We start from the raw sequence: 23722 nt of genomic DNA, 5'->3' as shown, positions 1-23722 counted from the left end.
GTGACCGCCGCAGGGGAGGCGTGACGGCGCGCGCCGAGTGGGCGTGGTCGCTGCCCTGAGGGGCGTGGCTGCTTCTCTGAGGAAGCGTGACCGCCACCGAGTGGGCGTGACCGCATGCGCCGAAGGGGCGTGGTCACCGCAGAGGGGGCGTTTCCCTGCTTTGAGGGGGCGTGGTCGCTGCAGAGGGGGCGTGGCTGCTTCGCTGAGGAAGTCTGACCGCCATGGAGTGGGCGTGACCGCATGCGCCGAAGGGGCGTGGTCACTGCAGAGGGAGCGTTTCCCTGCTCAGAGGGGGCGTGGTCACTGCAGAGGGGGCGTGGTCACTGCTCAGAGGGAGCGTTTCCCTGCTTTGAGGGGGCGTGGTCGCTGCTCCGAGGGGGCGTGGTCTCTGCTCCGAGGGGCGTGGCCAATACTGAGCGACCGCCGTTCCCCTGCAGAGGGGGCGTGGCCACACGCTCTGAAAGGGGCGTGTCCGCCGCAGAGTGGGCGTGGCCTGCGCCGTGAGGGGACGCTCCAAGATGGCGGCTCTGGCTGCGCTCTGGGCGCTGCTCTCGGCCCTGGCCGGGCTCGCTCCGGGCCCGGGGCCCGCGGGGGCCGCGCAGCTCCCGCTGCTCGTCTGGAGCACGGAACGGTGCGGGAGCGGGCACTGACAGCTCCGGGGGGATTTGGGGCTTTTTTGGGGGGATTTGAGGCTGTTTGGGGCGCTAAGAGGGTTTGAGGGGGCTTGGGGATCTTTGAGGGGGGATTGGGCGCGGTTTGAGGATCCTTTAAGGGATTCGGGGCTTTTTTGGGGAGGTTTGAGGGAGTTTTGAGGGATTTCTGGAGGGTGAGAGGATTTGGGGGCTTCGAGTGGCCTCGGGAGGGGTTTTGGGGGGCCTTTGGGGTTTTCTGGGAGGGAATTTGGGGCTTTTTGGGAACATTTGAGGACGTTTTGAGGGGATTTGGGGGCGCTGAGAGGCCTCAGAAAGCCCTCAGAGGAGCCTGGGGGGGACTTGGGGCTTTTTTGGGGAGATTTGGGGGAGTTTTTGAGGGATTTGAGGGGGTTTTGAGGGGATTTAGGGGCGCTGAGAGCCTCAAAAAGCCCTCAGGAGAGTGTGTGGGGGATTTGGGGCTTTTTTGGGGAGATTTCAGGGGGGTTTAAGCGAATTTTGGGGCTGAGAGGCCTCAAGAATTCCTTAGAGGAGCCTGAGGGGGGCTGAGGGGTAATTTGGGAGGAAATTTGGGGCTTTTTGGAAGGTTTGAAGAAGTTTTGAGGGGATTTAGGGGCGCTGAGAGGCCTCAGAAAGCCCTCAGAGGAGCCTTGGGGGACTTGGGGCTTTTTTTGGGGAGATTTGGGGCAATTTTGAGGGGATTTGAGGAAGTTTTGAGGGGATTTTGGGGCGCTGAGAGGCCTCAAGGAGCCCTCACGGGAGCCTGGGGGCACTTGGGCCTTTTTTAGGGGAGATTTGCGGCTTTTCCAGGAAAATTTAAGGAGCTTTTGAGGGATTTGTGTGGCTGAGGGGGTTTGGGGGCACTGAGAAGCCTCAAGGAGCCTCAGGGAAGCCTGGGGGGGATTTGGGCCATTTTGGGGAAAATTTGAGGAGGTTTTGAGGGGATTTGGGGGCTGAGTGTCCTCAAGAGGGGTTTTGGGGGGGCTTGGGGATCCTTTGGGAGGAATTTGGGCCTTTTTTGAGGAGGTTTGAGGGGGTTTTGAGGGGATTTGGGGTGCTGAGGAGCCTGGGGGGGGATTTGTGGGGCTCAGGGGTCTTTTAGGGGGGTTTGGCCTTTTTTGGGGGATTTGAGGGGGTTTTGAGGGGATTTAGGGGCGCTGAGAGGCCTCAGAAAGCCCTCAGGAGAGCCTGGAGGGGACTTGGGGCTTTTTTGGGGAGATTTGGGGGAATTTTGAGGGATTTGGGGGGGCTGAGGGGATTTGGGGGTGCTGAGAGGCCTCAAAAAGCCCTCAGGAGAGTGTGGGGGGGATTTGGGGCTTTTTTGGGAGATTTGAGGGATTTTAAGCGAATTTTGGGGCTGAGAGGCCTCAAGAATTCCTTAGAGGAGCCCGAGGGGGGCTCAGGGGTAATTTGGGAGGAATTTGGGGCTTTTTGGGAACATTTGAGGAAGTTTTTAGGGGATTTAGGGCGCTGAGAGGCCTCAAGGAGCCCTCACGGGAGCCTGGGGGACACTTGGGCCTTTTTTAGGGAGATTTGCGGCTTTTCCAGGAAAATTTAAGGAGCTTTTGAGGGGATTTGTGTGGCTGAGGGGGTTTGGGGGCACTGAGAAGCCTCAAGGAGCCCTCAGGGAAGCCTGGGGGGGGATTTGGGCCATTTTGGGGAAAATTTGAGGAGGTTTTGAGGGGATTTGGGGGCTGAGTGGCCTCAAGAGGGGTTTCGGGGGGGCTTGGGGATCCTTTGGGAGGGAATTTGGGCCTTTTTTTGAGGAGGTTTGAGGGGGTTTTGAGGGGATTTGGGGGTGCTGAGGAGCCTGGGGGGGGATTTGTGGGGGCTCAGGGGTCTTTTAGGGGGGTTTGGGGCCTTTTTTGGGGGATTTGAGGAGTTTTGAGGGGATTTGGGGGCGCTGAGAGGCCTCAGAAAGCCCTCAGAGGAGCCTGGGGGGACTTGGGGCTTTTTTGGGGAGATTTGGGGGAGTTTTGAGGGGATTTGAGGGAGTTTTGAGGGATTGAGGGCGCTGAGAGGCCTCAAAAAGCCCTCAGGAGAGTGTGGGGGGATTTGGGGCTTTTTTGGGGAGATTTGAGGGATTTTAAGCGAATTTTGGGCTGAGAGGCCTCAAGAATTCCTTAGAGGAGCCCGAGGGGGGCTCAGGGGTAATTTGGGAGAAATTTGGGGCTTTTTGGGAACATTTGAGGAAGTTTTTAGGGCATTTAGGGGCGCTGAGAGGCCTCAAAAAGCCCTCAGGGGAGCCTGGGGGGACTTGGGGCTTTTTTGGGGAGATTTGGGGGAATTTTGAGGGGATTTGGGGGCCCTGAGAGCCCTCAAATCGCTCAGGGAGCTTGGGGGGGGCTCGAGACTGATTTTGAGGCCCCTGATTGTGATTTTGGGGTCCCCAGGGTGATTTTGGGGTCCCTCTTTGTGATTTTGGGTCCCCAGGTCCCTGTGGGTCCCCCCCATCCCTCCCCGGGGATATTTTGGGGTTCCCAGGGTAATTTTGGGGTCCCTGATGATGAATTTTGGGCTCCCCACGTCGCTGTGGTGCCCCCATCCCTCCCTGGGGTAATTTTGGGTGCTGCTGATGAATTTTGGGGTCCCTGATGGATTTTGGGTGCTGATGATGGATTTTGGGTGCTGCTGATGAATTTTGGGGTGCTGCTGATGAATTTTGGGTGCTGCTGATGAATTTTGGGGTGCTGATGATGAATTTTGGGGTCCCTGATGAATTTTGGGGTCCCTGATGAATTTTGGGGTGCTGATGATGAATTTTGGGTCCCTGATGAATTTTGGGGTGCTGCTGATGAATTTTGGGGTGCTGCTGATGAATTTGGGGTCCCTGATGAATTTTGGGGTGCTGCTGATGGATTTTGGGTGCTGATGATGAATTTTGGGTGCTGCTGATGAATTTTGGGTGCTGATGATGAATTTTGGGTGCTGCTGATGAATTTTGGGGTGCTGCTGATGAATTTTGGTGCTGATGATGGATTTTGGGGTCCCTGATGAATTTTGGGGTGCTGCTGCTGAATTTTGGGTGCTGCTTATGAATTTTGGGGTGCTGCTGATGAATTTTGGGGTGCTGCTGATGAATTTTGGGTGCTGCTGATGAATTTTGGGGTGCTGCTGATGAATTTTGGGGTGCTGATGATGAATTTTGGGGTCCCTGATGAATTTTGGGGTGCTGATGATGAATTTTGGGTGCTGATGATGAATTTTGGGGTCCCTGATGAATTTTGGGGTGCTGCTGATGAATTTTGGGGTGCTGCTGATGAATTTTGGGTGCTGCTGATGAATTTTGGGTGCTGCTGATGAATTTTGGGTGCTGCTGATGAATTTTGGGTGCTGCTGATGAATTTTGGGTGCTGATGATGAATTTGGGCTCCCTGATGAATTTTGGGGTGCTGAAGATGAATTTGGGTGCTGCTGATGGATTTTGGGGTCCCTGATGAATTTTGGGGTGCTGCTGATGATTTTGGGGTGCTGATGATGAATTTTGGGTGCTGATGATGAATTTTGGGGTGCTGCTGATGAATTTTGGGTGCTGCTGATGAATTTTGGGTGCTGCTGATGAATTTTGGGTGCTGATGATGAATTTTGGGTGCTGCTGATGGATTTTGGGTGCTGATGATGAATTTTGGGGTCCCTGATGAATTTTGGGTGCTGCTGATGGATTTTGGGGTGCTGAAGATGAATTTTGGGTGCTGATGATGAATTTTGGGTGCTGATGATGAATTTTGGGTGCTGATGATGAATTTTGGGGTGCTGCTGATGGATTTTGGGTGCTGATGATGGATTTTGGGTGCTGATGATGGATTTTGGGGTGCTGATGATGGATTTTGGGTGCTGCTGATGGATTTTGGGTGCTGATGATGGATTTTGGGTGCTGATGATGAATTTTGGGGTCCCTGATGAATTTTGGGTGCTGCTGATGAATTTGGGTGCTGCTGATGGATTTTGGGGTGCTGCTGATGAATTTTGGGGTGCTGATGATGAATTTTGGGTGCTGCTGATGAATTTTGGGGTGCTGCTGATGAATTTTGGGGTGCTGCTGATGAATTTTGGGTGCTGATGATGGATTTTGGGTGCTGCTGATGGATTTTGGGGTCCCTGTTTGTATTTTTGGGGTGCCCAGGTCTCTGTGGGCGCCCCATCCCTCCCAGGGTTATTTTGGGTGCTGCTGATGAATTTTGGGTGCTGCTGATGAATTTTGGGGTCCCTGATGAATTTTGGGGTGCTGATGATGAATTTTGGGTGCTGATGATGAATTTTGGGGTGCTGCTGATGAATTTTGGGTGCTGCTGATGGATTTTGGGGTGCCCAGGTCTCTGTGGGCGCCCCCTCCCCTCCCCGCGGCCGGGCTCTGTCGGAGCCGGAGCTGCAGCAGCTGCTGGAGCCGGGGCTGCGCCGGGGACCGCGAACTGTGCTGCTGTTCCTGCAGGACCAGGTGAGAAAAAACACCCTAAAAATACCCCAAAAATACCCTAAAAATATCCCCAAAATATCCCAAAATATCCTAAAAATATCCTAAAAATATCCCCAAAATATCCCCAAAAATATCCCCAAAATATCCCAAAAATAATCCCCAAAATATCCTCAAATAACCCCAAAAATATCCCAAAATATCCTAAAAATATCCCCAAAAATATCCCCAAAACACCCCAAAAATATCCCCAAAATATCCCAAAATAACCGCAAAAATATCCCCAAAATATCCCAAAAAATATCCTAAAAATGTCCCTAAAAATAACCTCGAAAATCCCCCAAAATACCCCAAAAACACCCAAAAATTCCCCCAAAATGCCCCCCAAAAATATCCATAAAATACCCCAAAAATATCCCCAAAATTCCCCCCAAATCACCTCAAAATATCCCCCAAAATATCCATAAAATACCCAAAAAATAGCCCCAAAAAATCAAAATACTCCATAAGTAATCCCCAAATAATCTCAAAAATATCCAAAAAATAACCCCAAAAATTCCCAAAATAACCAAAAATATCCCAAAAATATCCCTAAAATTACCTCAAAAATAACCCCAAAAACAAGCCAAAAAATTCCCCAAAATAACCCCAAAAATACCCCAAAATAACCCAAAAAATTCCCAAAAATAACCCCAAAAATAACCCCAAAAATTCCCAAAAATAACCCAAAAAATTCCCAAAAATCCCCTCAAAAAACCCTAAAATAACTCCCAAAATACCAAAAATCCCCCAAAATAACCCCAAAAATCCAAATAACCCCAAAAAACCCAATCACCCCAAATCCCCCCAAAAAATCCCAAATAACCCCAAAACCACCAAAAAAATCCCCAAACTCGCCCCGGAATAACCCCAAAATCCCTGCAAAAAATACTGAAAAAAGCCTCCAAATAAGCCCAAAATTCACCAAAAAAGTCCCAAAATAACCCCCAAAAATCCCCCAAAAATTTAAAAACCCCAAAAAATCCCAAAATAACCCCAAAAATCCCCCAAAATTTAAAAAAAAATCCCAAAAAACTCCGAAAATTCCCATTTTTTCCCCAGTTATCCGTGGATGACCTGACGGCGTTCGGGGCCGTGTTCGGGAATGAGCCCAACGGAGCCTTCAATAAACTGAGGGTGAAGGGCGGGGCTTAAAGGGGCGGGGCTAAAGGGGCGGGGCTAAGGGGCCGTGTTTGTGAATGAACCCAACGGAGCCTTCAGCAAACTGAGGGTGAGGGGCGGGGCTTAAAGGGGGCGGGGCTAAAGGGGCCGTGTTCGGGAATGAGCCCAACGGAGCCTTCAATAAACTGAGGGCGAGGGGGCGGGGCTAAAGGGGGCGGGGCTAAAATGGGAGGGGCTAAAGGGGGCGGGGCTAAGGGGCCGTGTTGTGAATGAACCCAACGGAGCCTTCAGCAAACTGAGGGTGAGGGGCGGGCTAAAGGGGCGGGGCTTAAATGGGCGGGGCTAAAGGGGCTGTGTTTGTGAATGAAACCAACGGAGCCTTGAGCAAACTGAGGGTGAGGGGCGGGGTCCTGAGGGGGCGGGGCTAAAGGGGAGGGGCTAAAATGGGAGGGCTAAAGGGGCCGTGTTTGTGAATGAACCAACGGAGCCTTCAACAAACTGAGGGTGAGGGGCGGGGATAAAATGGAGGGGCTAAATGGGCGGGGCTAAAGCGAATTGGAGTGAATTTGGGGTTTTTTATCATTTTTATAATTTCTGTGATTTCAGGACGCCCTGGGCTCAGCAGGGTTTGGGTTTTTTGGGGTGAATTTGGGATATTTTAGGAAATTTTATCATTTTTATCATTCCAGGCCGCCCTGAGCTCAGCAGGCTCCTCCCTGACCCTGCCCTGGGTGGAGTTTTTGGGGTTTTTTTGGGTTTTCAATGATTTCTATCATTTCAGGACGCCCTGGGCTCAGTGGGGTTTGGGGTTTTGGGCTGAATTTGGGATATTTTATAATATTTTATAATTTATATGATTTTTAGGATGCTCTGAGCTTGGCAGGCTCCACCCTGACCCTGCCCTGGTGGAGTTTTTGGGGTTTTTTTTTGGGTTTTCAATGATTTCTATCATTTCAGGACGCCCCGGGCTCAGAAGGGTTTGGGTTTTGGGGCTGAATTTGTCATTTTTATAGTATTTTATCATTTTTATGATTTTCAGGAGGCTCTGAGCTCGGCGGGCTCCACCCTGACTCTCCCCTGGGTGGAGTTTTTGGGTTTTTTTGGGTTTTCAATGATTTCTATCATTTCAGGGCGCCCGGGCTCAGCAGGGTTGGGCTTTTTGGCGTGAATTTGGGATATTTTATTACATTTTATATTTTTTATGATTTTTAGGATGCCCTGCCTCAGCAGGCTCCACCCTGACTCTCCCCTGGGTGTCGGGATCAGCGGCGGCCGCGCTGCCCCACACGCTGCAGCGAGCCCCGGGCTCAGCGGGGTTTGGGGTTTTTGTCCTGAATTTGGGATATTTTATGATATTTTGTCATTTTTATGATTTCTATGATTTTAGGACGCTCTGAGCTCAGCAGGCTCCACCCTCACTCTCCCCTGGGTGTCGGGCTTGACGGCGGCCGCGCTGCCCACACGCTGCAGCGAGCCCCGGCTCAGCGGGGTTTGGGGTTTTTGGGCTGAATTTGGGATGTTTTATAATATTTTATCATTTTAATGATTTTCAGGACGCTCTGAGCTCGGCGGGCTCCACGCTGACCCTGCCCTGGGTGTCGGGATCGGCGGCGGCCGCGCTGCCCCACACGCTGCAGCGAGCCCTGGGGGCGCCGGCCCCGCTGAGCCTGCCCGGGGGGGCGCTGGGGGGGCTCCGCAACCGCACGGAGCCCACGGAGAGCGGCCCCGGGGAGCCGGCCGTGCTGCTGGTGGGGCTGCCCCACAGCCGGGGGTGAGTGACCCATGGGGAACCCATAGACACCCCATAGAGACCCCATAGAGACCCACGGAGAGCGGCCCCGGGGAGCCGGCCGTGCTGCTGGTGGGGCTGCCCCACAGCCGGGGGTGAGTGACCCATGGACACCCCATAGACACCCCATAGACACCCCATAGACACCCCATAGAGACCCATAGAGACCCACGGAGAGCGGCCCCGGGGAGCCGGCCGTGCTGCTGGTGGGGCTGCCCCATAGCAGAGGGTGAGTGACCCATAGACACCCCATAGACACCCCATAGACACCCCATGGACACCCCATAGACACCCCATAGACACCCATGGACACCCCATAGACACCCCATAGACACCCCATGGACACCCCATAGACACCCCATGGACACCCCATGGACACCCCATAGACACCCCATAGACACCCCATGGACACCCCATAGACACCCCATAGACACCCCATGGACACCCCATAGACACCCCATGGACACCCCATAGACACCCCATGGACACCCCATAGACACCCCATGGACACCCCATGGACACCCCATAGAGACCCCATAGACACCCCATGGACACCCATGGACACCCCATGGACACCCCATAGAGACCCCATAGAGACCCATAGACACCCCATGGACACCCCATGGACACCCCATGGACACCCCATAGAGACCCCATAGAGACCCCATAGACACCCCATGGACACCCCATGGACACCCCATGGACACCCCATAGAGACCCCATAGAGACCCCATAGAGACCCCATAGAGCCGGCCGTGCTGCTGGTGGGGCTGCCCCATAGCAGGGGGTGAGTGACCCCCTAAAAACCCCATAGACGCCCCATGGACACCCCATAGGGACCCCATAGACACCCCATGGACCCAAGGGACACACATAGGACCCCATAGACACCCCATAGGGACCCACAGATACCCCATAGAGACCCCACAGAGCCGGCCGTGCTGCTGGTGGGGCTGCCCCATAGCAGAGGTGAGTGACCCATGGACACCCCATGGACACCCCATGGACACCCCATGGACACCCCATGGACACCCCATAGAGACCCACGGAGAGCGGCCCCGGGGAGCCCGCGGTGCTGCTGGTGGGGCTGCCCCACAGCCGGGGGTGAGTGACCCATGGGGAACCCATAGGGACCCATAGAGACCCCATGGACACCCCATAGAGACCCCATAGACACCCCTTTGTGGGGCTGCCCCACAGCCGGGGGTGAGTGACCCATGGGGAACCCATAGAGACCCCACAATGGGGCTGCCCCATAGCCGGGGGTGAGTGACCCACAGGGACCCCATAGAGACCCCACAGTGGGGCTGCCCCACAGCCGGGGGTGAGAGACCCCATAAAAACCCCATAGAGACCCCACAGTGGGGCTGCCCCACAGCCGGGGGTGAGTGACCCATGGGAACCCATAGAAATCCTTAGAGTGACCCCGTAGGATCCTGGGCCCCACAGAGACCCCATAGAGTCCCATGGGAAAGCTGTGCCCTATAGAGACCCTATAGACACCCCATAGGATTCTGTACCCATAGAGACCCCATAGGGAACCTGTGCCCCATAGAGACCCCATAGTGTGACCCTATAGGGAACCTGTGCCCTATAGAGACCCCATAGGGAACCTGTGCCCTATAGGAACCTCAAAGTGACCCCATAGAGACCCCACAGAGACCCCATAGGGAACCTGTGCCCTATAGGAACCCCATAGTGTGACCCTATAGGGAACCTGTGCCCCATAGAGACCCCATAGGGACCCCATAGGGACCCCATAGGATCCTTTGCCCCACAGTGACCCCTAATAGTGATCCTATAGGAACCTGTGCCCTATAGCGACCCTGTAGAGACCCCATAGGATCCTGTTCCCTATAGGGAACCCAAAGAGACCCATAGGGACCGTGTGCTCTATAGAGACCCCAAAGTGACCCCACAGAGACCCCATAGAGACCCCATGGAGACCCCACAGGGAACCTGTGCCCTATAGAGACCCCACAGAGACCCCATAGAGACACCATAGGGAACCTGTGCCCATAGGGACCCCATAGTGTGACCCCATAGGGAACATGTGCCCTATAGAGACCCCAAAGTGACCCCATAGAGACCCCATGGAGACCCTATAAGATCCTGTGCCCTATAGGGAACCCAAAGAGACCCCATAGGGAACCTGTGCCCCATAGAGACCCCATAGTGACCCCATAGGGACCCCATAGAGACCCCATAGGGAACCTGTGCCCCATAGAGACCCCATAGAGACCCCATAGGATCCTTTGGCCCACAGTGACCCCATAGAGACCCCATAGGGAACCTGTGCCCTATAGGGACCCCAAAGTGACCCTATAGGGACCCCATAGGATCCTGTGCCCCACAGTGACCCCATAGAGACCCCATAGGGAACCTGTGCCCCATAGAGACCCCATAGAGACCCCATAGGATCCTTTGGCCCACAGTGACCCCATAGAGACCCCATAGGGAACCTGTGCCCCATAGAGACCCCATACACGCCCCATAGAGACCCCATAGGATCCTGTGCCCCATAGAGACCCCATAGTGACCCCATAGGGCTCCTATAGAGACCCCATAGGGAACCTGTGCCCTATAGAGACCCCATAGTGACCCCATAGGATCCTGTGCCCCATAGAGACCCTATAGAGACCCCATAGGGAACCTGAACCCCATAGAGACCCCATAGGATCCTGTGCCCTATAGGAACCCCATAGTGTGACCCTATAGGGAACCTGTGCCCTATAGAGACCCCAAAGTGACCCCATAGAGTCCCATAGGGAATCTGTGCCCTATAGGGACCCCATAGAGACCCCATAGGGACCCCATAGGAACCTGTGCCCATAGAGACCCCATAGGGAACCTGTGCCCCATAGAGACCCCATACACGCCCCATAGAGACCCCACAGGATCCTGTGCCCCATAGAGACCCCATAGAGACCCCATAGAGACCCCACAGTGACCCCATAGGATCCTGTGCCCCACAGTGACCCCACAGTGACCCATAGGATCCTGTGCCCCATAGAGACCCCATAGAGTCCCACAGGATCCTGTGCCCACAAAGACCCCACAGTGACCCCATAGGATCCTGTGCCCCACAGTGACCCCATAGAGTCCCATAGGATCCTGTGCCCCATAGAGACCCCATAGAGACCCCATAGGATCCTGTGCCCCATAGAGACCCCATAGGGACCCCATAGGATCCTGTGCCCCACAGTGACCCCATGGAGACCCTTTGGGTTCCCCTCCCCCACCCCTGACTGTCCCCTCCCCTCCCCCCCAGCTCCGGCCTGATGGGACCCAGAGAGGCTCTGAGCAGGAACGGTGAGACTGGGATATACTGGGATATACTGGGAGGGACTGGGATATACTGGGAATGGACTGGGAGGGACTGGGGATGGACTGGGATATACTGGGAATGGACTGGGACGGACTGGGATATACTGGGGATGGACTGGGACGGACTGGGAATGAACTGGGATGGACTGGGAATGGACTGGGATGGACTGGCATGGACTGGCATGGACTGGGATGGACTGGGAACAAACTGGGATGGACTGGGAGGGACTGGGATATACTGGGAATGGAACTGGGAGGGACTGGATGAACTGGGACGGACTGGGAGGGACTGGGATGGGTTTGGGTCAGATTTTAGGGTGAGTTTTGGGTATTTTGGGTCAGTTTCTGGGGTGAATTTTGGGTGTTTTGGGTCAGTTTTTGGGGTGAATTTTGGGTGTTTTGGGTCAGATTTTAGGGTGAGTTTTGGGTATTTTGGGTCAGTTTTTGGGGTGAATTTGGGGTATTTTGGGTCAGTTTTTGGGGTTTATTTGTGGCACTCTGGGGTCCGTTTCTGGGACAGTTTTTGGGACAGTTTTGGGGTTAATTTTGGGCTCAGATTCTGGGGTTATTTTGGGGATTTTGGGGCAGATTTTGGAGCTCAGTTTTGGGTAACTTTTAGGGGTGAATTTCGGGTTAATTTGGGATTTTTGGGTTAATTTTGGGGTGAATTTTGGGGTGAATTTTGGGTATTTTGGGTCAGATGTTGGGGTTCATTTGGGGTTAAATTTGGGTTAATTTTGGGTGTTTTGGGTCAGTTTTGGGGTCAGTTTTGGGGTGAATTTTGGTCAGTTTTTGGGGTGAATTTTGGTTATTTTGGGGTCAGTTTTTGGGGTGAATTTGGGGCAGTTTTGGGTCAGTTTTTGGGGTGAATTTTGGGTGTTTTGGGGTGAGTTTTGGTCAGTTTTTGGGGCTCATTTTGGGGTTTTTGCTCCCTTTCAGACGCGGTGCTGGGGGAGGTGCTGCAGTTTTTGGGGCAGTTTTTGGGGTTAATTTTGGTTATTTTGGGGCAGTTTTTGGGGTTAATTTTGTTATTTTGGGGTCAGTTTTTGGGGTTAATTTTGGTTATTTTGGGGTCAGTTTTTGGGTTAATTTTGGTTATTTTGGGGTCAGTTTTTGGGGTTAATTTTGGTTATTTTGGGGTCAGTTTTTGGGGTTAATTTTGGTTATTTTGGGTCAGTTTTGGGGTGAGTTTGGGGGTTTTTGCTCCCTTTCAGACGCGGTGCTGGGGGAGGTGCTGCAGGTGCTGCAGGAGGAGCAGCTCCCGTACACGGCGCTGTTCACCGCCAGGGCGGCCACGGTGAGTGACCAATGAGTGACCACTGACCATGAGTGACCACTGAGTGACCACTGAGTGACCACTGAGTGACCACTGAGTGACCACTGACCCCGAACTGACCCCAAACTGACCCCAAACTGACCCCAAACTGAGCCCTGAGTGACCCTGAGTGACCCTGAGTGACCACTGAGTGACCCTGAGTGACCCTGAGTGACCACTGAGTGACCCTGAGTGACCATGAGTGAGCAGCTCCCGTACACGCGCTGTTCACAGCCAGGGCGACCACGGTGAGTGACCACTGACCATGAGTGACCAATGAGTGACCCTGAGTGACCACTGAGTGACCACTGAGTGACCACTGACCCCGAACTGACCCCAAACTGACCCCAAACTGAGCCCTGAGTGACCACTGAGTGACAACTGAGTGACCACTGAACTGACCCCAAACTGACCCCTGAGTGACCATGAGTGACCCTGAGTGACCACTGAGTGACCACTGACCACTGACCATGAGTGACCCTGAGTGACCACTGAGTGACCACAGTGACCAATGAGTGACCACTGAGTGACCCCTGACCCCAAACTGACCCCAAACTGACCCCAAACTGACCCCTGAGTGACCCTGAGTGACCAATGAGTGACCCTGAGTGACCACTGACCACTGACCAGTGAGTGACCCTGAGTGACCACTGACCCCAAACTGACCCCAAACTGAGCCCTGAGTGACCCTGAGTGACCCCTGAGTGACCCTGAGTGACCCTGAGTGACAACTGAGTGACCACTGACCCCAAACTGACCCATGAGTGACCATGAGTGACCACTGAGTGACCACTGACCACTGAGTGACCCCTGAGTGACCCTGGGTGACCAATGAGTGACCCTGAGTGACCCCGAGTGACCCTGAGTGACCCTGAGTGACCCCTGAGTGACCCCTGAGTGACCCCTGAGTGACCCTGAGTGACCCCTGAGTGACCCCGAGTGACCCCTGAGTGACCCCCGAGTGACCCCTGAGTGACCCCCCAGTTTCAGGGTCCCCTGCCCTCACCCCTGCCCCAATTTTAGGATTTCCCCAAATTTCGGGGTCCCCTCTCTTCCAGCCCCCCCCCCCCGGATTTTGGGGTTCCCCCTCTCCAATTTTGGGGTTCCCCTCCCCAAATTTCGGGGTCCCCTCTCTTGCAGCCCCCCCCCACCATCGTGCCCCCCCCCGGATTTTGGGGTTCCCTTCCCCAAATTTCAGGACCTCCTCCCCAATTTCGGGGTCCCCCTCTCTTCCAGCTCCCCCCATCGTGTCCCCCCCCCCCAGATTTTGGGGTTCCCCTCCCCAAATTTTGGGGTCCCCTCTCTTGCACACCTCCTCCATTTCCCCCCCGGATTTTGGGGTTCCCCCTCCCCAATTTCAGGACCCCCCCTCTCTATTCCAGCCCCCCCCCGCCATCGTTTCCCCCCCGGATTTTGGGGGTCCCCGCCGCTCCCTCCTTGCCCAGGGGGGGGACCCCGAGGCGCCGCCCCCCCCCCTGCGCTGGCCCCCCCAGGGGGACCCCAAAATCCTGCTCTGGGCCCGGAACGTGACGGTGACGCTCGGGGGGCGCCCCCGGGACCTGACCCCCCAAACCTTCGGCCCGAGGCCTCCGTGGAGCTGGGGGGGTCCTCCTGAGCCCCCACGAGGCTCGGTGAGATTTGGGGGGGGGGGTCCCCGAAAAATGTGGGGGGTCCTGGGTGAAATTTAGGGGGTTCTGGGTGAAATCTGGGGGGATTTTGGGGGATTTTGGGGGGATTTTGGAGGGTTTTAGGGGGGATTTTGGGGGTCCCAGAAAGATTTTTGGGGGTCCTGGGTGAGGTTTGGGGGGATTTTGGGGGTTTTGGGTGTTTTAGTGGGGATTTTGGGGGTCCCCGAGGGGATTTTTCAGTGATTTGGGGAGTCCTTAGGGGGATTGTGGGGGGTCCTGGGGAAATTTGGGGGTCCTGGGTGAAATCTGGGGGGTTTTTGGGGTGATTTAGGGGGGATTTTGGGTGATTTGGGAGTCCTGGGGGGGATTTTGGGGGTCCCAGACAGATTTGGGGGTCTGGGTGAAATTTGGGGGGTCCTGGGGGGATTTGGGGGGATTTTGGGGAGATTGGGGGGGATCCCAGAGGGGTCTTTAGGAGATTTGGGGTGACTTGTGGTGTTTTTGGGGCATTTTGGGGGGGTCCCAGAGAAGATTTTTGGGGGTCCCGGGAAGGTTTTGGGGGGATTTTGGGGGTCCCAGAGGGATTTTGGGGGGACCTGACCCCCCAAACCTTCGGCCCCGAGGCCTCCGTGGAGCTGGGGGGGTCCTCGTGGAGCCCCCACGAGGCTCGGTGAGATTTGGGGGGGGGGTCCCCGAAAAATGTGGGGGGTCCTGGGGGCATTTGGGGGGATTTTGGGGGTCCCAGAGGGGTTTTGGAGGGTTTTAGGGGGGATTTTGGGGGGTCCTGGGTGAAATCTGGGGGGATTTTGGGGGTCCCCGAGGGGCTTTTTGGGTGATTTGGGGGGTCCTGGGGGGAAATTTGGGGGGTCCTGGGTGAGATTTTGGGGGGATTTGGTAGGTCCCAGAGGGGTTTTAGGGGGGATTAGGGGGGATTTTGGGGGTCCCAGAAAGATTTTGGGGGGTCCTGGGTGAAATCTGGGGGGATTTTGGGGATCCCAGAAAGATTTTGGGGGGATTTGGGGGGTCTGGGTGAAATTTGGGAGGTCCCAAAAGGCATTTGGGGGGATCTGGGGGGGTCCTGGGGGAAATTTGGGGGGTCCCAGAGGGGTTTGGGGGAAATCTGGGGGTCTCAGAGGAGTTTTGGGGACATTTTGGGGGGTCCTGGGGGGGGGATTTTGAAGGTCCCAGAGGGGATTTGGGGGGTCCTGGGTGAAATTTGGGGGGAATCTGAGGGGATTTTGGGGGGGGGTCTCAGAGGGGATTTGGGGGAGATTTTTGGGGTTCCAGTGGGGATTGTGGGGGAATTTAAGGGTCCTGGGGGGATTTTGGGGATCCTGGAGGAGATTTTGGGGGTCCCAGAGGGGTTTTGGGGTGATTTAGGGGGGTCTCAGAAGGATTTTGGGGGAAATCTGGGGGGTCCAGAGGGGTTTCGAGGGGGATTAGGGGGGGGGTCCCAATGGGAATTTGGGGGGCATTTAGGGGGGGTCCCAGTGGGGATTTGGGAGAATTTTGGATATTTATGGGGATTTTGGGGTTCCCAGACGAGTTTTGAGGGATCCCAGCAAGATTTTGGGGGGATTTTGGGGGTCCCAGAGGGATTTGGGGGGGTCCTGGGGGGATTTGAGGGGGTTTTGGGGCCATTTCAAAGCTCCCAGAGAGACTTTGGGGAGATTTTGGGGGGTCCCATCAAGATTTTCGGGGGATTTGGGGGGGATTTTGGGGGTCCCAAAGGAGTTTTGGGGGTCCCAGAGGTGTTTTGGGGGGAATTTGGGGGGGTCCTGGATGATTTGGGGGGGGGGGGGGGGTCCCATCAAGATTTTAGGGGGATTTGGGGGGGATTTTGGGGGTCCCTGAGGGGTTTTGGGGAAAATTTGGGGGGGGGGTCCTGGAGGGGATTTGGATATTTATGGGGATTTTGGGGGGTCCCAGAGGAATTTTGGGGTCGTTTTGGGGGTCCCAGAGGGATTTGGGGGGGGGTCCTGGGGGGATTTGAGGGGGTTTTGGGGCCATTTCAGAGCTCCCAGAAAGATTTGGGGGAGATTTTGGGGGGTCCCAGATGGGATTTGGGGGAGATTTTGGGGGGTCCTGGATGGATTTATGGCGGTCCCATCAAGGTATTTGGGGGGGATTTTGGGGGTCCCAAAGGAGTTTTGGGGGGATTTTGGGGGTTCCAGTGGGAATTTTGGGGGGTCCTGGAGGGAATTTGGGGGTATTTGGGACATTTATGGAAATTTTGGGGGGTCCCAAAGGAATTTTGGGGTCGTTTTGGGGGTCCCAGAGGGGTTTTGGGGGATCCTGGGCGGTTTTGGGGCTGATTTTGGATTCCTTGGGGTTTTTTTGGGGGGCTTTTTTGGGGTCTCCCTGCTTTTGGGGTCCCCTGGGGGTTTTGGGGTTTTTTTGGGGTTTTTTTAGGGATTTCATTTGGGATTTTTTTTTTTTGTGTGTGTGTGTTTTTTTGGGGTTTTTTAGGGATTTTATTTGGGGTTTTTCGGGTTTTATTGGGGCTGGTTTTGGGGTTGTGTTCGGGGCGGTTTTGGGGATTTCATTTGGGTTTTTTTTGGGGTTTTTTGGTGTTTTTGGGGTTCCCTGGGCTGTTTTGTGGGGTTTTTTGGGTTCCCTGGGCTGGTTTTGTGGTTTTTTTTGGGATTTTTAGGGATTTTATTTGGGGATTTTTTTGTGGTTTTTGGGGTTTTTTTAGGCATTTCATTTGCTGTTTTTTTTGGGGGGTTTTGGGGTTTTCTTTGGGGTGTTTTTGTGGTTTTTTAGCGATTTTATTTGGTGTTTTTTGAGGTTTTTTAGGGATTTTATTTGGGTTTTTTGGGTTTTATTCGGGCTGGTTTTGGGCTTTTGTTCGGGGTGATTTTGGGGATTTTTGGGATTTTTTTTGGGGTGTTTTTTGGGTTTTTTAGGGATTTTTTTTTTGGTTTTTTTTGGGGTTTTTTTTTGTGTTTTTGGGGTTCCTGACCCCCCTTTCCCCCAGGTTGGTTCTGCGCTACCCGGACGTGTTTGGGGACACCCTGAACATCACGTGAGGGACATTCGGGATTTTGGGGGAATTTGGGGGATTTTGGGGTGGGGGTCTCATTTTTGGGATGTTTTGGGCTTTTTTGGTTTTTTTAGGGTTTTTTGGGGGGGTTTGGGTTTTTTTTTTTGGTTTTTTTTTGGTTTTTTTTTTGTTTGGTTTATTTTTTGGGGTTTTTTGGTTTTTTTTCTGTTTTGTTTTTTGGGGTTTTTTTTTGTTTGTTTTTGTTTTTTTTGGGGTTTTTTTTGTGTTTTTGCAGTTTTTTTTGGGGTTTTTTTGGGTTTATTCAGGGTTTATTTTGTGATTTTTGGAATTTTTGATTGCGGGTCTCATTTTTGAGCTTATTCTGTTTTTTTTGGGGGGTTTTCTTGGGCATTTGGTGATTTTGGGGTCGGGTCTCTCATTTTTGGGGTTTTTTGAGGGTCGGGATCTCATTTTTTGGGTTTATTTTTGTATTTTTGGGTTTATTTTTGGGTTTTCATGTTTCCCCCAAGGTTTGTTTTTAAATTGATTTATTTCAGATTATTTTGGGTTTATTTGAAGATTTTTTGGGTTATTTTGGGATTTTTAGGATTTTTTTGGATTATTTTGAATTTTGGGGGGTTGATTTTGGGGATTTTTGGGTTCATTTTGGGATTTTTAGGATTTTTTTGGGGTTATTTTGGGGCTATTTTGATTTTTTTGGGGTTGATTTGGGGATTTTTGGGTTTATTTTGGGATTTTGGATCAGACCTCTCATTCCTGGTTTATTTTCAGATTTATTTGCTTTCTTAGGTTGAGGCTTTTGTTTTTGAGCTTTTTACGGGTCAGGATCTCAATTTTTGTGTTTGTTTTGCGATTTCAGGGCACTTTTTTGGGGGATTTTTTTTCTTTTTTTTTTGGGGTCTTTGGGTAACATTTTCCGTATCTGGGCTCTCATTTTTGGGGTTTAATTTGAAATTTTTTGGGTTTCTTTTGGATTCTTTTGGTTCCTTTTCCCCCCATCCAGGTTCGTTCTCCGCCGGGCGTGGTTCCCAGTGTCGGGCGTGGCTGGAGGAGCCGGGGGACATTTTAATTAATTTATTTTAGATTATTTGGATTTATTTGGATTTATTTTAGATTATTTGGATTTATTTGGATTTATTTTCCCCCATTCAGCTTCCTGTTACGCCGTGCGTGGTTCCCGGTCTCGGTGGGCGTGGCTGAAGGAGCTGGGGGACATTTTAATTAATTTATTTTAGATTATTTGGATTTATTTGGATTTATTTGGATTTATTTGGATTTCTTTTCCCCCATCCAGGTTCATTCTCCGCCGTGCGTGGTTCCCGGTGTTGGGCGTGGCTGGAGGAGCCGGGGGATATTTTAATTGATTTATTTTAGATTATTTGGATTTATTTGGATTTATTTCAGATTATTTTTATTTATTTGGATTTCTTTCCCCCCATCCAGGTTTGTTCTCCGCCGGGCGTGGTTCCCGGTCTCGGGCCGCCCGTGGGCGTGGCTTGAGGAGCTGTCACTCACGCTCGGCCCCGCCCCCCCCGCGCGGTTCGGGTCCGGGGCGCCGCCGCCCCCTCCCCCCTCGGGTGGCGCTGCGGGGACCTGGGGAGCCCCGGGCCCCTCCTGCTGCCCCTCCCCCGCTGGAGCACGGCCAGCGCTGGGGCATCCAAATCCGGGACCTGCAGGTGAGCGAAAAGGCACAGAAAATAACCCAAAAAAACCCCACCCCAAAACCTGTAAAAATACCCCAAAAAGGGAAAATTTCCCAAAAAAGGGAAATGGGGCGGGGGAAAGGGAAAAAGTGGCCCCGAAAATAGGGAAAAAGGGACCCCAAAAGTGGGGTTTGGGGGTTCCCCAAAAATGGGAGCAACGGGATCAAAAATGAGAAATAATGACCCCAAAAATGAAGAGAAATGACCCCAAAAATTGAGGAATAATGACCCCAAATCTGATCAGAGCGACCCAAAAAGATCAGGGTGACCCAACCCCTCCCCCACCCCATCACGGGGGGTTGTGCTGTCCCTCAGCCCCCCTCTCCCCAATTTTGGGGTCCCACCCCCCATTAATCCCCATTCATTTCTCTCCTCATTAATCCCCATTCATTTCTCTCCCCATTCATTTCTCTCTCCATTAATCCCCATTCATTTCTCTCCCCATTCATTTCTCTCCCCATTTATCCCCATTCATTTCTCTCCCCATTCATTTCTCTCCTCATTAATCCCCATTCATTTCTCTCCCCATTTATCCCCATTCATTTCTCTCCCCATTCATTTCTCTCCCCATTAATCCCCATTCATTTCTCTCCTCATTAATCCCCATTCATTTCTCTCCCCATTCATTTCTCTCCCCATTCATTTCTCTCCCCCATTAATCCCCATTCATTTCTCTCCTCATTAATCCCCATTCATTTCTCTCCCCATTCATTTCTCTCCCCATTCATTTCTCTCCTCATTCATTTCTCTCCCCATTAATTCCCATTCATTTCTCTCTCCATTAATCCCCATTCATTTCTCTCCCCATTTGTCCCCATTCATTTCTCTCCCCATTCATTTCTCTCCTCATTCATTTCTCTCCCCATTAATTCCCATTCATTTCTCTCTCCATTAATCCCCATTCATTTCTCTCCCCATTAATCTCCATTCATTTCTCTCCTCATTCATTTCTCTCCCCATTATTTCTCTCTCCCCATTTCTCCCCATTCATTTCTCTCCCCATTCATTTCTCTCCCCATTAATCCCATTCATTTCTCTCCCCATTGATTTCTCTCCCCATTAATCCCATTCATTTCTCTCTCTCCCCGCAGGTTCAGGGGTTCAACGTCTCCGGGGGCGTTTTTGGGGGGCCTCGGACTGCGCCGGCTTCTTTGGGGTGGGGGCGTGGATGGGGCTGCTCTCGGGGGGGCTCCTGCTCGGGGGGCTGCTCCTGGGGGGGGGGGGTCCTGCTGGGGCTGCGCCCATGGATCGCTTCGACGACCCCCGAGGGCCCCCCCTGCCCGTGCCCCTGGGCGAGTGAGGGGACCCCCAAAAAATCCCCAAAAATGAGCCCCAAAAATCCTGAAAGTGTCCTGAAAATTTGGGGGAAAAAATGTGAGAATTTGGGGGAGAAATCCTGAAAAAAGTCCTAAAAATTTTGGGGGGAAAATGCAAAAATTTGGTGTAAAAATGCAAATATTTGGGGGAAAAATACAAAAGTTTGGTGGAGAAATGCTAAAAATTCAGGCGAGAAATCCTAAAAATTTGGAGCAAAAATCCCAAAATTTCAGGGGAGAAACCCCCAAAAATCGGAGGAAAAATCCCAATAAATTTGGAGTAAAAATCATAAAAGTTTGGTGGAGAAATCCTAAAAAATGTGGAGGAAAAAGTCCCAAGAATTTGGAGTAAAAATCCTGAAATTCAGTGGAGAAATCGGAGGGAAAAATCCCAAAAGTTTGAGGGAGAAATCCTGAAAATTTGGAGGAAAAACCCCAAAAATTTCATAGAGAAATCCTAAAAATTCAGAGTAAAAATCCAAAAAATTTGGAGAAAAAAAATTGCAAAAGTTTCGTAGAGAAATCCCAACAATTCAGAGGAAAAATCCCAAAAGTTTGGAGGAGAAATCCCAAAAAATTCAGCATCAAAATCCTAGAAGTTTAGGGTAGAAATCCTAAAAACTTGAAGGAGAAATCCCAAAAAATTCGGAGTAAAAATCCTAAAAGTTTGGGGGAGAAATCCCAAAAAATCAGAGAAAAAAAATCCCAAATTTGGAGGAAAAATCCCAAAAGTTTGGTGGAGAAATCCTGAAAGTTTGAGGGGAAGAAAAGCTAAAAGTTTCTGAGTAAAATGTCCCCAAAATGTGCAGGAAAAATCTCCAAAAATTCAGAGGAAAAAGCCCCAAAATTGAATAAAAATCCCCCCAAAATTAGAAAACAAAAACCCAAAAAAGAAAAATTCCTCTGAAAAATTGGAGAAAAAAATCCCCCCAAAAATTGGAATAAAATCCTAAAAAATTAGAGATAACTCCCTAAAAAACTGCAGGAAAAAAAACCCCAAAGAAACTGGAAAAAAATCCACTCAAAATTCAGAGAAAAATTGTAAAAAATCGGAAAAAAACCCCCCAAAATTATTGAAAAATCCTGAAAATTGTTTTAAAAATCCCACAATTTTGTCCCTCTCATTTTTGGGGGTTTTTTTTTTTAGGGAAATAAACCCCAAAAATGGAGAAAATTAAAAAATAAAAAAAAGAGAAAAATTCCCCAAAATTGCAGAAAATTCCCCAAATTTCAGGAAAACCCCAAAACCCCTCCACCCTTTTCCCCTCCCCCACCCCAATTTTTGTGTCCCCTCCCCCCGTTTATTTATTGTTGCTGTGGTGTCAATAAAATCCGGGAGAGAAAAATCCCAAAAAACCCAAAAAAAGTCTCAAAAATTCTTTAAAGTTCCCCCAAACCCCAAGAAATTTCGTTAAATTCCAAAAAATTCCCAAAAACTGCAAAAAAATCGCAAAAATTCCATTAAAATTCACAAAAAAACCCCAAAAAAATTGCCATTAAAACCACCACAAAATGGCGGCCATGGGGGCGGGCTTATGAGGGAGGGGAGGAGCCAAACAGGAAAGGGGCGGGGCCAAGGCAGGGGCTGCACCAATGAGGAAATGGGAGCGAAGGAAGGGGCGGGGCCAATCAGGATTGGCGCTGAGGGGGCGGGGTCAAGGTTAGAGGGTGAAACAATGAGGGGGCGTGGCAAAAGGGGATGGACCAATCAGAGTAGGGGAAGGAAAGGGGCGGAGCTAAAGGAGAGGGGCTGAAATTAGGGGGCGGGGCCAAGGCAGCAGAAGAACCAATCAGGATGGCCGAGAAGAGGGGGCGTGGCCAAGGAGTGTGGCTGGGAAAAGGGGCGGGGTCAGAGCCGATAGGAGGGGATTGACCAATCAGAAGGGGCGGGGCCTAATGGAGGCTGGGTCTAACATTAAGTGGGCGTGGCCAGTTGATGATTGGACCAATCAGGGTGTGCTGCATAAAGGGGCGGGGGTGAGGGGGTGAATTAATGAGGGGGCGTGGCCAGAATGGAGGAGGGGCCAAGAATTGGGAAGAGCCAATGAGGGTGAAGTGTGGGGAAGGGGCGTGGCCAAAGCTGAGGGGTTTAATTAAAAGGGGGCGGAGCCCAATTAGGAGGCAAAGAACCAATGTGGGCTGGTTGGGATGAGTGGGCGGGGCCAATTTGGGCTGGACCAATCAGGAGTCGTGGAGCTTAGTGGGCGGGACCATGAGTATGGGGCGGGGTTAAATTGGAGGCGGGGCCAAGGGGGGGAAGGGCCAATCAGGAGGGGGCGGGGCCAAGGCTTGAAGACGAATCCGGGTGATTTGTTTAGAGGGGGCGTGGCCGAAATGGAGGAGGGGCCACTAGAAAGGAAAGAACCAATCTGGGTGAATCGTCCTAAGGGGGCGTGGTCAACGGCGAAGAGCTGAACCAATCAGATTTCGCGATGCTGAGTGGGCGTGGCTAAACATGAAGAGCGGAACCAAACGAGGGCGTGGCCATTGTGGAGGCGTGGCCAAAGAAAGGGAACAACAATCCCCACAATCCATCCGGAAGGGGCGGAGCTGAGCCATAGAGGCTGGACCAATCAGAGCTGTCAGTGAGGAGTGGGCGTGGCTAGCGGAGATAAATAACCAATCAGCGCTGTCAGTGAGGAGTGGGCGTGGCTAGCGGAGATAAATAACCAATCAGCGCTGTTAACGAGGAGTGGGCGTGGCTAACGGAGACAAACAACCAACCCGCGTTTCCCGTTGTGAGTGGGCGTGGCCACACCAGCCCACGCCCTCTCCCTCACGTAATCCCAAACAAGACGGTGGGCGTCGCTAATCCGCTCCCAACCAATCCTAAAAGAGCCGGTGGGCGTGGCCAACCCTTCCCAACCAATCCCAACCGAGCATGTGGGCGGCGCCATCTTTGTTCGCCCTAACCGTCGCACAGCCGTGACGCACTTCCTGCACCGCCCGCACTTCCGGTTCCGCCCGCACTTCCGGGTTCTCCGCCGGCCGCCGCTCCCGGCGCGTCCAAACCCCAAAAAAAACCCCAAAAAATCCCAAAAACCCCAAAAAACCCCAAAAACCCCCAAATGGCGCAGTACAAGGGCGCGGCCAGCGAGGCGGGCCGGGCGCTGCAGCTGATGAAGAAACGCGAGCGGCAGCGCGAGCACATGGAGCAACTGCGCCTGCGCATCCAGGAGGTGGGGGAGGGGCGGGGGGGGGTCCGGGGGTCCTGGGGGGCTTTTGGGGGGGGGGGGGGTCGGGTTTGGGGGGTCCTGGAGGGGTTTTGGGGGGAATTTTGGGGATTTGGGGAAATTTTGGGGGTTTGGGGGGTCCTGAGGGGCATTTGGGGGAATTTTGGGGCTCTTGGGGGGAAATTTGGGGGAATTTTGGGGACTCAAGTGGGATTTTGGGGGGGTCTTGGGGAGGATTTTAA

General features: G+C 52.4%; 1 protein-coding gene across 1 annotated transcript; it reads left to right on the top strand.

The window, feature by feature from the left end:
- The first annotated feature begins 221 nt into the window (after positions 1–221).
- Positions 222–21155, top strand: LOC134433274 (V-type proton ATPase subunit S1-like). The gene is made up of 12 exons (XM_063182145.1): positions 222–226; positions 310–631; positions 4963–5085; positions 6163–6237; positions 7776–7993; positions 11283–11323; positions 12553–12635; positions 14036–14226; positions 14892–14951; positions 17262–17309; positions 18732–18964; positions 20083–21155. Exons 1-12 carry the CDS (start codon positions 222–224, stop codon positions 20289–20291), a joined length of 1608 nt encoding a protein of 535 aa, XP_063038215.1. The 3' UTR covers positions 20292–21155.
- Positions 21156–23722: the final 2567 nt, after the last annotated feature.

The sequence above is a fragment of the Melospiza melodia genome, unplaced genomic scaffold (assembly GCF_035770615.1).
Source record: "Melospiza melodia melodia isolate bMelMel2 unplaced genomic scaffold, bMelMel2.pri scaffold_166, whole genome shotgun sequence".
NCBI classification, from domain to species: domain Eukaryota; kingdom Metazoa; phylum Chordata; class Aves; order Passeriformes; family Passerellidae; genus Melospiza; species Melospiza melodia.
Note: the sequence above shows the minus strand (reverse complement) of the source record. Positions and strands in the feature narration are given on the sequence as shown.